Source organism: Urocampus carinirostris, chromosome 1 (genome assembly GCF_059441175.1).
Source record: "Urocampus carinirostris isolate Australia breed hairy pipefish chromosome 1, RoL_Ucar_1.0, whole genome shotgun sequence".
In the NCBI taxonomy this organism is placed as follows: Eukaryota; Metazoa; Chordata; class Actinopteri; order Syngnathiformes; family Syngnathidae; genus Urocampus; species Urocampus carinirostris.
In genome coordinates this window covers 64229333-64243949 of record NC_142349.1, presented here as the reverse complement: position 1 = coordinate 64243949, position 14617 = coordinate 64229333, and the positions used below count along the sequence as shown (strand labels likewise).

The window sequence follows — 14617 nt, the reverse complement described above, 5'->3', positions numbered from 1 at the left end:
ACTTGTTTCTTGTGTCGCCCTCTTGTGGCCATTGGGCAATCAGTAACCAGAAATCGAATGCAACATTAATAGGACCTTGTGTAATATTAAGTGCCTCCAAGTGGTACAAAAACTTTAATTCATTAAAGAAACATTGGATTGAATATCATGCAAAAATACATGAACTATCATACCAATGTTATATTTTATATATACAAAAAAAAAATATAGGTGGAGAAATTTGTTTCACATAGTAGAATCCCTACATCTTGCTGCTATGCTATGCTCATCGCATTTGTTTTTGCTCGCGCTAGACAATTCCTTGCCATCTAGTGGTCGAATATGACACAGCAGGGTTTTGAGAGAAATATTTCCTTGTGATTTGAAGGTCTTCCATAACAAATATGTGTGTTTATTTTTGTAAAGGTAAGTGTAAATTATGCAGGGTTGGGTAGGATTACTTTAACTGGATTACTTTCATTACTTTTGGATGACTCCAATACCAAATATGCTAATAAAAGACATAGGAAACTAAATATGAATAAAATGATGACTCACAACACGTGGTAAGCTTTCTCTCCTGGCTTTGATCTCTTTGATCTCCGGCAAAACTAACATAAAATGCGACAGAAACATAATGAAAATAAATCCAAACAGCTTCCCAACATCATTTTTGCCGTTCCATGTATTTCCGTTACTCCCCAAGCCTGCACAAAATTTAGTAATTTTATTTATATTTAGTTTCTTTTGTCTTTTATTAGCATTTTGATATTGGAGTAATCCAAAAGTAATCAAGTTAAAGTAACCCTACCCAACCCTGCAAACAACTGTTAGTCGAAGTGAACATTTAAAATTGTGTTGTAGTGTGTATTAAAAAAACAGCCTTTTCTATTCATCCAGAGCAAGAAAAAACTCTAAATTGTAAGAGTATGTGACCTTTATTTAAGGACAGTCTAATCAAAATATTTCTCATATTTGCTCACAGCAAAAAATAAACATGCCCTCAGCAACGTGTCCTGAAGATGAATTTCTGACACGGCATCCAAAGCAGTTATTTCAAATAAATGAAATATGCAAAGTGTCGCTCGTTTGGCGCCATTTGTTGCTCGTTGCCTGATTGGTTCCCCTCCTGGTCAGTCCGTCAGCGAACCTGCGCATACGCAAGGCAAGCACTATTTGACTCTGGCTCCCTTCTGTCCCGTCCTGACCTATATTCTGCTCGTCTGTTCCTGACTTCCCGATCGTCTCCGGCTGCTTGACCCGTTCTGTCCCTCGACCACGCTCTGATCTCCCGCTCCGGCTACTTGACCCGTTTTTGCACATCGACCACGCTCCAATCGCCCGTCCTGGCAACTCCACTCGTTTCCGCATTCCGACCACGCTCCGATCTTGTGAGCTCCTTGCTACTCCTGCCCAGCGTGCACAAGATTGCGGTTGTTTGTTTTGTGTAATTTTAGTTATGTGAGTTTTTTAGAAAACGTGAAAAGATCAAAATTGTACTTTCCAAAAATTGTGAGGAAAGATAGTTAAGAACTTTAATGTATTATTTGAATTGACCTTGTGCAACTCTGTATTGTGTCATGATTACCAATATGCTTCACCTGTGCCCGCTCTTTTGGCGCCTACTGCCTCGGACTCTGATTGGCACCCTGTCCCTATTTATACCCTCTCCTATCTGTCCCCTTTTGTCAGTCCATCTGCGAACCTCAGTAAACACAAGGCGAGCCTTTTTCGACCCTGACTCCCACCTGTTTTTTGCTCCTGTCTGTCCCCCGGCTTCAACCCGTTTTTGATCCTGACCTCGTCTACTCTCTCGTCCCGGCTTTAGACCTCTTTTTGTCCCCGACCACGTCTACTCTCCTTTCCTGGCTTACGACTCGCTTCCGACCCGACCGCGTTTTTGCTCTCCTGTCCCGGCTACTGACTCGTTTTCCGTTCCCGACACCGCCATCGCTCGCCGCGGAAGATCCACTTCCGCATTCAGAGCGACCTGCTTCCCGCGTACAGCAATCACCAGATCGTGGACGCAACCCTTTCTAGTCAAGTCATGTTTATTTGTGACGCCCTTAATCACAAGAAGTCTCAAAGGGCTGCACAGACCACAGATTGTATTATTATTTCTTACAATAAAACATGCGAGAAACGCAACGCAAGTGGGTCCTGTCTCTGTTCTGGTCCTGACATATTGTTTATGTTTGTATGCGCCCCCCCCCCCATTGTTGTGGTTGCATTATCTCTTTTTAAATATTGTTTTATTATTGTTATGTGTCTGAAATAAATGATTTCTTGTATTGTATTATATTGTATTTATTGTTAAATATTCAACTGGTACATTGCATCACTATAAGCATTTCAGACAATGGATTAAAATGGCAGAACAAATAACTGCACAAAACAAATGACTTTGCAAAAAGAGGGAGGAAACAATCTAATTTTAACACAACAGAAATATGTGAAAACCGAAAGACAGATTTACTGTCTATGGTGCAAAATCACCAATTATATATAAAAAAATAAAAGAATAAATTAAAAAAAAAAAAAAAAAAAAAAAAAAAAAAAATATATATATATATATATATATATATATATATATATATATATATATATAATAATAATAATAATAATACCGTACATTGTACTTCAAAGCGCCTTTCAGTACACCCAAGGTCACTGTACATAGAGTAACGAAAAACAATAAAGCAAGAATAAATAGAAGCAAGTAATAAATAGAAAATAAAAACACAGAAGAGTTAAAAGGAGGCAGTACGTGAGGCAGATGATCATGAAAAGGAAAGTCTGAAGAGGTGGGTTTTGAGTCCGCATTTGAAGGTGGACAGGGCGGCGGAATTCTGGAGGTCAGGCGGCAATGAGTTCCAGAGCTTGGGGGCAGAGCGCCTGAAAGCTCTGCTCCCCATGGACCTGAGACGGGCAGCGGTGTATTTTTACAAAACACTTACTCTAGTTATATTCCATCCATTATCCATTCATTATCTGCACAGCTTATCCTCAGTGGGGTCGCGGGGGCGGTGGAGCCCACTCCAGCTATCTTCGGGCAGTGGGCAGGGGACACCCTGAACTGGTTGCTAGCCAATCACAAGGCACACAGGGACAGACAACTCGCTCATTCACACCTAGGGACAATTTAGACCAGCCAATTAACCTAACATGCATGTTTTTGGAATCTGGGAGGAAACTGGAGTGCCCGGAGGAAAACCACACAAGCACGGGGAGAACATGCAAACTCTACACAGGAGGTTTGATCTCATGACCTCAGAACTGTGGCGCACACAAACTAGCCACTGTGCCGCTGTGCTGCCTAGTTATATTTTACCAGTCACCTATTTTCAGGACAATAATTTTATACCAGATTCACAAACTATGTTAAATATTTTTATTTTTTATTTTGCCTTGATTTTGAATTCGTTTAAAAAAAAGACAAATCAAGATTTACGGATACTGTACTAATACTAATACTACTAGTCAAGTCAAGTCAAGTCACATTTATTTATATAGCCCTTAATCACAAAAATGTCTAGTACTACTACAATTATCACTACAATATTACAACAACTACTAGCACTGCTACTACTAATGCAAATATTAATAATGACAATAAAATAGTAGTAATAATAATAATAATAATAATAACAATAATTTGATATTTATGAATCAATGGTTTAAAAGTTAACTGCTGGCTGGGATGGGCTCCAGCACCCCTGCGACCCTACTGAGGATAGGTGGCGCAGAAACTGGATGTATGGAAAACGCACTGTAACTTCTTAGCTCGAATGCTTTTTATGTCAAATTGCTAAGAAAAATAATGATAAGATAAACAAATAAAACAGGCGTGTTCTGAGGCAAAGGAAACGTATATGTTTTAAAACCCACATCAAATATACGTTTGGAAAAAAAATGAAGCCTTCGATTACATTTACAGTTGAAAATATCACTGTATTCTATCTCCGTTTTTTCCCTATTCAAAATGTTCACTTTTGAATTACATGTCAATGATAACTTCCTTACATTTAGAAAATGTTCACTTTTAGTCTTAATAAAAAAAGTTTATTTTTATTTATAAAAAAAGACAAACAATTGTGTGCACGTCTGATCTCTTGTCTTCTTTTCGCTGATTTGCTGCTCTACATCACATGACTACTTCACCTAATGACGTCATGTAATCTGTCATGGCGTCCTACTGCTCTGCGGCATTTGCGACAAGGTCTGGTAAGTGATAATTACAGGTCGCACGCAACTTTTTGACTCAAAGCTCCTGAGTTTGCAGGTGATTAATCGTTTTATTATTAGCATGCGATTGTAGCCTGTTTGCTAGCCTGCAAGGGAACTAGCAGATCACAAGAGAAATGAAAAGATAAAAACAATCTCTGCACTACTTACATTATCATGGCTGCAGAAATGAAAGGAAATATTGCCAATGCTGTTGATGTGTTTTGAAAAAAAAAAAGAAAAATACACATTAAAAAACAGTAAATAGTCAATGTAATTAAAGTGCAATGCATATGCTTGCAGGCCATAATATAATAGCCTGCCACTAAGAATTTAAAAACTTTGCAGTGTATCCAAACTTTTATTGAACCAAGGAACCTATTTGAATATTTAGAAAAAACACTATATGGGAAAATTAGGACCATATTTTATAATTTGACTCGGAGGCGTACATACAAAAAATATGCACCTGTTCAGGGTTGAGAAATCCTCCGTAATCCTAATTCTTAAAAATGGACTAATTTCATTAAATATAATGCTTAAAAATCTTTAAAAAAAATATTCTACATAAATTTGCTTATTTGATGTATTAGTTTTTCTTTAATTTACTAGAACACTTTAAAAAAATAAAGCAAGTATGTTCATGATATTTGAAAAAAAATCAGTCTATCGGAAAAGTTATGATATTTTATTTTTAATATTGAGCAAAAAAAAAGTATTTAAATATTGAAGCTTCATTGGCAAATTATGTTGCTTTTTTATTTTGAATTTGCAACGAGTAATCCTTAAGAAAAATACATGAACATATACCTTATTAGTCAGTTTAAAATAATTATTCGATTTATTTTAATGTATTTAATATATATATACTATTTTCCTCTTATTTTAGTAAAGGTAATGTGGACTGGTCTTATACAAGTCTCGGCTTCAACCTGTCGAGCTTTTGTTCTTTCTTCTTTTATGCAACATGCCTTGAAAATAGAAATGCATTTGAAAAATAAAACAATCACAAATCAAATCTTGTTTTTGAATCCTTGCAGGGCTGGCAGGCTTCTTTCGTAAAGTGTGCAGTTTTGATCCTGGGGGACAACCCAGGGCGCGATTGTCCCATCCGCTTCGTCGCTTTTTTTGGAGAAAATGGACAAAATCCCATTCACATAGTGTTGTTCGTCCAGCTACTGTAAGGCCTGCTTATGCTGTACCCAAGGTAGAGATTATTTTTTAATATTCCATTTTAAGTTCTTTTTTTCTGGACTTGATTTTTAACCACTATTATAATCATACCCTGCAAGAGTGTTTCTAAAAATTAGAATATTGCGATTAAGTTCTTTATTTTGTATAGTTCCTTATACATTCGGGATTAATGATCAATCAACTAAAATATTACAGGTCTTTTATTTTCTATTATTCATGATTACAGCAAGACTCCAGTTTTCTGAGACAGTCTTAAATATTTACAATATGGTTGTGCAATATAAAATATAAATCCTCCATATTGTTCTGGGAGAGTACAAATTTCCTTTTTTTTCCTTTTAAACACAACAATAAACCGATCCTAATAGATTTTTAAAATGAAGTTTGATTTAAAAAGTGCACTCTGATTCTAAATAAATCTGTACTTAAACCTAATAAACAGGAAACTTTTCAAATTGTAAATTTTCTAAACAACAAATTAATGAAATACTTTGATTTATTGTACAACCCTAATATATATTAAAATAGTAATACTGGCATCGACATTTTAAATGAATTTCTTGAAAACATTACATATATATATATATATATGTATATATATATATAAATAGAGAGAGAGTTTTGTGATAATGATTCTGTCAAAGATTTTATGACTATAAAGTAGAGGGCAGACAGTGCAACTACCCGAGTAACTAATAGAGTACTGAGTATTTAACAGTTATTATGGAGAACCGGGTGGAAATAAATGTTGGCCTGGGGAGAGATGTGGAAGGGAAATTCTTGTTTTATTATAGTTTGAATGTGCCTGTGTATGATTTTATCCTCAAAAGTGCCTTAACGGAGCTAAAGATTAAATCCAGGTGCTGTTTGTATTCTTGCAACAATTGTATACTCTTGGGGCCTGCTAACTATATAATCATGATGGCCTTCGCTTTGGTGCTGGGAAGGCCTTTGGGCGTCAGGAGCTCAGGAGGTAAAGCGCTCATCCTGGGATCAAGAGGTCGCAGTCTCGATCCCCGGCTCCTCCGTGTTGTACACTGAATCCCTAATGCCCCCGATAAGCAGGTAGTTGCCGTGATGGGCTGATGCTGTTATTGGTTTGTGAATGGGTAAGTGTGAAGCACATTGTAAAGCGCTTTGCGAGGTCTACATTGACTTGAAAAGCGCTATATAAATGCAGACCATTTACATTTACTTCATTGAAGTCAGGATACTTATTTTGAATACTCAAAAAAACGCTCAGTCAAAAAAACGATGCATTTTCGTGGATTAACCGCGATGAATGAGGGCTTGTGGTACAGAAAATTTGTGACGAATTAGTTTATCAGGGGGCGGCGCAGCCCCATGGTCCACAGGTTCAGGGTTTAAGTCCAGCTACTGCATGTAGAGTTTGCATGTTCACCCCGTGCCTACGTGGGTTTCCTCTGGGCTCTTTGGTTTCCTCCCACATTCCCAAAAACATGCAATTCAGGTTAATTGGCCGGTCCAAATTGTCCCTAGGTGTGAATGAGCGAGTGAGTTGTCTGTCTATGTGTGCCCTGCGACTGGCTGGCAAAACAGTTCAGGGTGTCCCCTGCCCACTGACCGAACATAGCTGGGATGAGCTCCAGCACCCCCGCGATCTTACTGAGGATAAGCGGTACAGATAATGGATGGATGGATAGTTCATCTGGATTTGTGATAAAATACACAAGACCAGTTCTTCCTTAATTTTGAAATTTGGCACACAGAAAGTGCGTAATTTTATTTGCTTTTTACTTCCCCTTTTCTTAATAAAACATTAAATTGTTAATGTTTTTTTGTTTAATTGACCATAGCTGGTTGTACACCCGTAAATTCATTATGTATATCAAATTATTTTATTATACCTGTAATATTTTATTATTACAGTTTCTTTTCGATCAAGTCATCTGTCCCTTTTTATATGAGTCTCTGACCCACTCTTTTCTCCCCTCTGGTTCTTAGCACATCGAACGACCGGATTACGTCGGAACCGGACTGGTCCCGGAATGGCCCGATTACATCGAAATAAAGAATGCAGAACAAATCGAGGGCCTGACCAGAGCGTGCAGACTAGCAAGACACGTGCTGATGCTAGCCGGACAGAGTTTAAAAGTAAAACAAATTTGCACACAGAATTCTTAAATCGTTATACAAAGGAGAAACAATTTATGTATTAATAGTAGATTATATTTGAAGCACCTTTCATGACACAAAAGGCCGTTGTACTAAAACAGTAAAAAGATAGAATTATGAAAACGAAAAAGAAAAAAATACTCAAGGTAATGTGTTTTTGTTATAGGTTGGCATGACAACGGACCAAATTGACTTCATCGTACATCAGGAGACAATCCAGCACAACGCATACCCCTCTCCTCTCGGATACGGAGGATTCCCCAAATCTGTTTGCACTTCAATCAATAACGTGGTGTGTCATGGCATACCAGACAGGTAAATGAGTTAATATTTCACCTTGCATGATTGAAAAGAGAAGTGCTTTCAAGGAGGCTTAAAGGGACAGTGTGAGTTATTTGACCACTTGGTGTCGTACTGTGTAGTGCAACTGAAAATGAGTTCATTATGTTTTTGCAAATGAAAAAAACTCTTCCTCTTGCAGTCGGCCACTACAAGACGGCGACATCATCAACATCGACGTGACTGTAAGTTTGTTCAGATAACGTTACCCGTTTCAAGCCACTATAGTACTGCTCTATCCCCTTTAGGTGTATTTAGACGGCTACCACGGTGACACGTCGGAAACTTTCTACGTGGGCCAGGTGGATGAGGCAGGGAGGCGGCTGGTGGAAACGGCGAGACGCTGCAGGCATGAGGCCATCGGCGCCTGCAGGCCTGGGGCGGAACTTTGCGTTATCGGGAACACTATTAGGTATGCAATCCAACAGATAGGGCTGTACAAATAACTGAAATCGAATCAACATTGCGATGTGATGTATTGAATTGTGTAATCGCATAATACTGCGTCTTTTTATTCAAATATTGATTGACAGCAACCCTAAAAATCTCCCCAGAATAGGGCGCTGTTTTTCTTGAATGTAACATTTTAATAATCCTGTAAAATTCACCTAAAATCTCAATCCAAGACATACCCAAAATAAATTGAACGCTGTTATTGAACCGTTTGGAGAATCTGGAGGGTTTTGGTCTCTTTTGAAAGACAACTCTCTGTAGTTTTGTCCCCAACTAAAACAATCACTGCATCTGCTGCTAACATGAGCAATATAAGTTGGAACACACAGAAATAGTAGGTTGTTTTTTTTTAAATTTTATTTGCGAGCACATGCAAGATGAGTGTAGCATGGGCATATTAGCTGGAAAACAGCTGGGACAAATGCAAAAAGTCTTAGCTGGTTCCTAGTCAAATTTGATCACAATATGAACATTAGTCTTTTGAAAATTTTTCTTAGGTTATGTCTAGGCCTTTCCAAAAGTGACCATTTGGAGAATCCAATAGGACCAGTGACTGGTGACATCATACAGACACGTCTTTGCTTCTCAACAGTTTGACGGCATGCAGGGGTCAAAACATGCCAGTAGTATTAAACCTTGATGACCCAATGGGGTGTTATTCGTCAAAATCTTTAAAAATAAAAAAATGTTGTAAAATTGTGATTTTCCAGGTATTCCTCACTTATTATCAATCCCACTGATCGAAGAGTGTATGTCCTGTTAGGTCATGCATCCAAGGGTTAAGTACTCCCAAAAACACAAAACTAGCACAGAAAATGCACTTTCCTTTTAAAATTGAAAGTTTCATCGAAATTGCAATACTGGCCTGGAAAAAAAGCAATAAGGGTTTTTTTCCCCAAAATCATGCAGCCCTAACTAACAACAGTGGAGACAAAAAATACTGTTTTTTTCTGGAGTATAATGTTCTTCTTAAAAATCCCAATTTGGCCAGAAATTTGAAAGTGTGCCTTATTCCCCAGTAAGCAGAATACTATGAATTAGATTTTTTTTATTTATTGGTTTCTTTTTTAAAAAATAATTAATTTATTTATTTTATATATTTTGTAATTTATTTATTACTATTATTATTATTATTATTATTATTTTACATTTTATTTTAATTGTTATTTTTTTCATTTTATTTTTATTTTTTCTATTTTTGTAATTTTTTATTTTTTTATAATAATAATAATAATAATGCATTTTATTTAAAAGCGCCTTTCAGGCCACCCAAGGACACTGTACAAACAATGAAAGAAAAAAATACAATTTAAAAAGTTGTAAACGAAATAATAAATAAAAACAAGACATAAAATCATAAAAACATAAGAAATGGAGAAGCTATGTGTTGTAGGCAGTCCTGAACAGGTGTGTTTTTAGACGGGACTTAAAAGTGGAGAGAGGTGTGCAGTTTTGGAGGTCCGGAGGTAGATTGTTCCAAAGCTTGGGAGCAGCGCGACTGAAGGCTCTGGCTCCCATGGTGCTCAGATGGGCAGGGGGCACTGACAGTCGGAGGGAGGACGAGGATCTGAGGGAGCGAGTGGGGACGTGCACCTGGAGAAGGTCGGACAGGTAAGGAGGAGCCAGGTTGTGAATGGCCATATATGTATATAAGATGAGTTTGTAGCTGATGCGATGCTGAACAGGAAGCCAGTGTAGCTGTTGGAGAACGGGGGTGATGTGCTGCTGGGAAGATGTTTTTGTGATGATGCGAGCAGAGGCGTTTTGAACCAGCTGAATTTTATGGAGGGACTTGTGGGGAAGGCCGAAGAGGAGAGCATTGCAGTAGTCAAGGCGGGATGTGACAAGACTGTGGACGAGAATAGCAGTAGTGCGGGGGGTGAGGGAAGGGCGGAGTCTGGTAATATTGCGGAGGTGGAAATAAGCAGTGCGGGTGATGGTGTTGATATGTGAGTGGAAGGTAAGCATGCTATCCAGGATGACACCCAGACTCTTGACCTGGGGGGAGGGGGACACTAAGGAGCTGTCGATGTTGAGAGAGAAGTTGTTTACTTTGGATAAAGTGGATTTGGTGCCAAGAAGGAGGAATTCTGTTTTATTGGCATTTAATTTAAGAAAGTTTGTTGTGAACCATGTTTTGAGTTCGGAAAGGCAAGAGGTGAGGGAGGGAGGTGGGAGTATGGAGTTTGGTTTGCAGGAGAGGTTGAGTTGGGTGTCATCAGCAAAGCAGTGAAAGTGGATATTAAATTTGCGGAGGATATGACCAAGAGGCAAGAGGTAGACGATGAAGAGAAGAGGACCTAAGACAGATCCCTGGGGTACACCTGTGGTGACTAGGGAGGGCTTTGAGGTGAAGGATTTCAGCTGGACAAACTGAGTGCGGCCAGTGAGATAGGAATGGAACCAACTGAGGGGAGTATGGGTGAGACCAATGGAGGAGAGTCTATTGAGGAGGATAGGGTGAGAGATTGTGTCGAAGGCGGCGCTCAAGTCTAGGAGGATGAGGATGGAGACTAAACCGGAGTCGGATGCTATGAGGAGATCATTTACAATACGGATTAGGGCAGTCTCTGTGCTGTGGCGGGGGCGGAAACCAGACTGAAAGGGCTCATAGAGAGAGTGGAGGGACAGGTGCGAGTGGAGTTGAGCAGCAACAGTTTTTTCAAGGATTTTTGAAATAAATGGAAGGTTGGAGATGGGGCGGAGGTTGTCGAAGTTGTTGGGGTCAGCACCATGTTTTTTAAGTGTAGGAGTAACAGCAGCGGTTTTACTTTTTTTGTTTCCTTTTTATGTTTATTCATTTATTTTTATCTATTTATTTATTTATTCATTATTTTTTTTCTTATTTTCCTTCTTTTTGTATGTGTTTGTCTTGCTGTCGGTCACTCCTCTTGAGGGGTATGACCAGGGTAGGTAGGTAGGTAGATTGGAAAAACAGTGGAACCTCGGTTTTCGAACGCCTCAGTTCGAACAAACCGGAGTCCGACCAAAAATTTCGAGAAATTCTTGCTTCGCTGTTCGGTCAAAAAATCGGAGTTGGAACGCCGGTAATGCCTGAGTGCGTACGCTAGGGTGCCATGCTGAGCGGCGTACGGGTGTTTTAGCCCCTTATTATGCCTCCGAAGAAAGTCAGTGCAAGCAGCAAAGTTGCTACAGCTGAAAAAGGAAAAGTAGTGCGTACAACTATTGCATTTAAGAAATAAATAATTTGCTGACTACCACAAAGGTAAGAAATCCTGTTCATAATTCTTTATCCTTTTTTTAAAATTTTTACACGTTCATGTTAGCGTAATCTTTCGTATGGAAGATTACGATAACGCGAACGTACAATTAGCCTGGGTTAGCTTTAGTTTACGTTAAACATTCAAGGTAAACATTCAGGGTGTTGGAACGGAGTAAAACGATTTACATTATTTTTAATGGGAAAAATGATTTCGGTGATCGAACAAATCGGTTTTCGAACAGGGTTCTGGAACGGATTATGGTCGAGAACCGAGGTTCCACTGTACATACAGTATTTATTCCTCTTCGTTACTACACATGGTTTTACATATTTGAGCAATTATCGATCAATCAAAAGACATGACTGACTAAAATCACAAAACTTCGTATGCATGTAGGATCTATCCCAGGTTAAGTTGGTAAGAGCGCCAATTCCTTACCACTAGACCATGGGTGGCCGATTTGCATGACTGGTGTTTGACTAAATACTTCCCAACACACTGTATAACACCACATTCAAACTTGTTTGACTTCTCTTCTTCGTGCTACATTGCAGTGAAATTGCAAACGCTAACGGATTCCAAGTATGCCCGTATTTTATCGGCCACGGAATTGGCGCCAACTTTCATTGCCATCCCGAGATCTGGCACCATGGTAAGAGCCAATTCGCTATGCAGCGTCATCTTTCCACGCTTTTTACAACAATGACGTTTTTTCACAGCCAACGATAATGACATAACCATGGACGAAGGGATGACTTTCACAATAGGTGAGGCAAAAGTCAATTTCATGCGTTGATTCAGGGAATGACCGTATTTCCTCTTTTGGCAGAACCCATAATAATGGAGGGGTCAGCTGAGTTTAAAATCCTAAAGGATAAGTGGACAGCGGTGTCTGCTGACGATAAAAGGTAACCTTTTTTTCCCTCCAGTTTTCTCTAAAAGAAATTTAACATGTACATCCGCTCGGCAGATCGGCCCAATTTGAACACACAATTGTCATTACATCCGACGGAGCGGAAATTCTCACTAAATTGCCACAAGAGGACAAGCATGCACCTATAGAGACTTCAGTGTGAAACTCAAATGTTGGATTTTCAACAAGACAGTAAAGTAAAGTAAGGTGTCAGAATATTTTGCTCTTTTTAAGTCTTCTAATAAGATATTTGATCGTGTTTTCCATGTAAATTAAGAAAATGTATACTTAAAATGAGTTAAATGGTCTTATATGGACGATGGTCGAATGAGCATCTTTCATTCTGGTCGAATAGAGTTCTTAATATTGGCCAAATTATCTGCTAGATGATACAGATTTGCTAATTTTAAGAAGGATTGATCTTCTTTTACTTAAAGAACAAGATAATGTATCTTAAAATAATAAAAATGGTTCTTAGAATGAGCAAAATCTTCTGGCACTAGGGTCAGTTTTTTTTTTTAGTGCACATTTTGCATTTATATTTGGAAGTCATTACATAAGAAAGCACAATATTTAAATGTTGGTCTCAATTGAAAGCATATCTGTTTATACATAAGCTGTGTTTTTAATAAAATTAGAATGAACAGTTATTACATTTTGACTTGTTTCATGTTTTTTCTTCTCTGTAGTACTCCAGCAACACATTACCCCTAGTTGTAGTACTTTACATGTACACGTAGCTTCAGTCTGAATTAGTGATGTCTCTTTCATGAACGAACCGACTCTACAAGCCAGCTCTTTTTTGTGAGGACTCGGGTGGAAGAGAGGTGATTTGGGCTGACCCTGGCCCCCGCCGCGTGCCGGGTTCTCTTGGTCCAACAGCGCATCTGCTGAGCGCGGTCTGCCCGGGGAGCCGGCAACGTGGACTGTGGGAAGGGCCCTGCGCTAAACGTACGTGCAAGGATTAAAGCTTGTCTTTTGTAACAAAGTTAAACAAGACTGTATAGACAGAGACAAAGAAGAACAATAAAAGGTAGATAATTAAAAAAAAGTCACAGAGAGAGAAGCTCGGCCCTATATGAAGGTAATGATTGACCGGCCCGAAATTTGGGTATGGCCTGGGTTCGCGCTTAAGATCTTACCTCTAGGCTGTAAGTGGCAGACAAAACCTGTTCTACTTTGCGAACCTTTCCTTATTCAAACTGTCGCTATTAAATCAACACAAAAATATATTTCTTGCGCAGCTGTATCTCTTCAAGTTTAACGGCTCTTGGCATGATCAGTTTGATAGATTACCACCCCCTAGGAAATCATAGATTGTGAAACCGGTGACGTTTCCCAATGCCTGCTAGCAGGCACTCTATCGCAAACTCGGAATCGGCTCATCCAACAGCTTTCTTGAAGACTGTTGTTAGGGTACAGGTCATGTGATATTTATTTGTTTAGCCCTTTTTCGGGGACATTACAATATTTTTTTTGAAGACCTCCACGTAGATTTCTTAGCCTAGCAACAGTTCATGGCTAAAAGTGATTGGTTAAATGCTTGAATATAAAAAAGCAAACATCTGAAAGCAGCACAACTAGGGAGAAGCAATGAAAGGAAACTGACAATTTGTAATTATTTGACAAATATTGATGGATTATTTTTAGGCCAGCAAAGAAGACCTTGCAGGTCCTGACTGACCACCACTGGGACGACATAATATAATATGATATTTTCACTTGGGTTGTGTGATTAAAGCATGTTTTTGGTCATTCCGTTTTCCCCTTATGCTATCATAACCCAAGTTATGCTAGCATGCTCGATTTTCTGCCTTAAAAACAACTTTCAATTTTGTTAAAATGTGATTATGGATTTTACAATATTTATGGTGCGTCGCTATGGATCGCTGCTTTTTTACCAGCAAAACAAGTATAACTTTTAAGAGCAAAATAAGGTTACCTGAAATCCCTCGATTAACACAGAAGTCTAGAATCATCACTGTACATGTGGTTTAGAGGTATAAAATATCGTTGATTGTGTGTAGCTTGTCAAGATAATGGACAAGTAGAAATGCTTTGATTTCTTTTATCGTAAATTCCGGACTATAGAGCGCACCTGATTATAAGCCGCACCCACCACACTTTAGGATGATAACCGCTTTTGTACGTACAC

General features: G+C 38.7%; 1 protein-coding gene across 1 annotated transcript; it reads left to right on the top strand.

Moving 5' to 3' along the window:
* Positions 1–4088: 4088 nt before the first annotated feature.
* metap1d (methionyl aminopeptidase type 1D (mitochondrial)) lies at positions 4089–13117 on the top strand. Its single transcript, XM_088320050.1, is given in 10 exon segments — positions 4089–4203; positions 5244–5410; positions 7363–7512; positions 7700–7848; positions 8015–8057; positions 8121–8284; positions 12104–12214; positions 12216–12316; positions 12379–12457; positions 12520–13117. Coding segments are annotated over 10 exon segments (1110 nt in total). The 5' UTR covers positions 4089–4163; the 3' UTR covers positions 12626–13117.
* The last annotated feature ends 1500 nt before the right edge of the window (positions 13118–14617 follow it).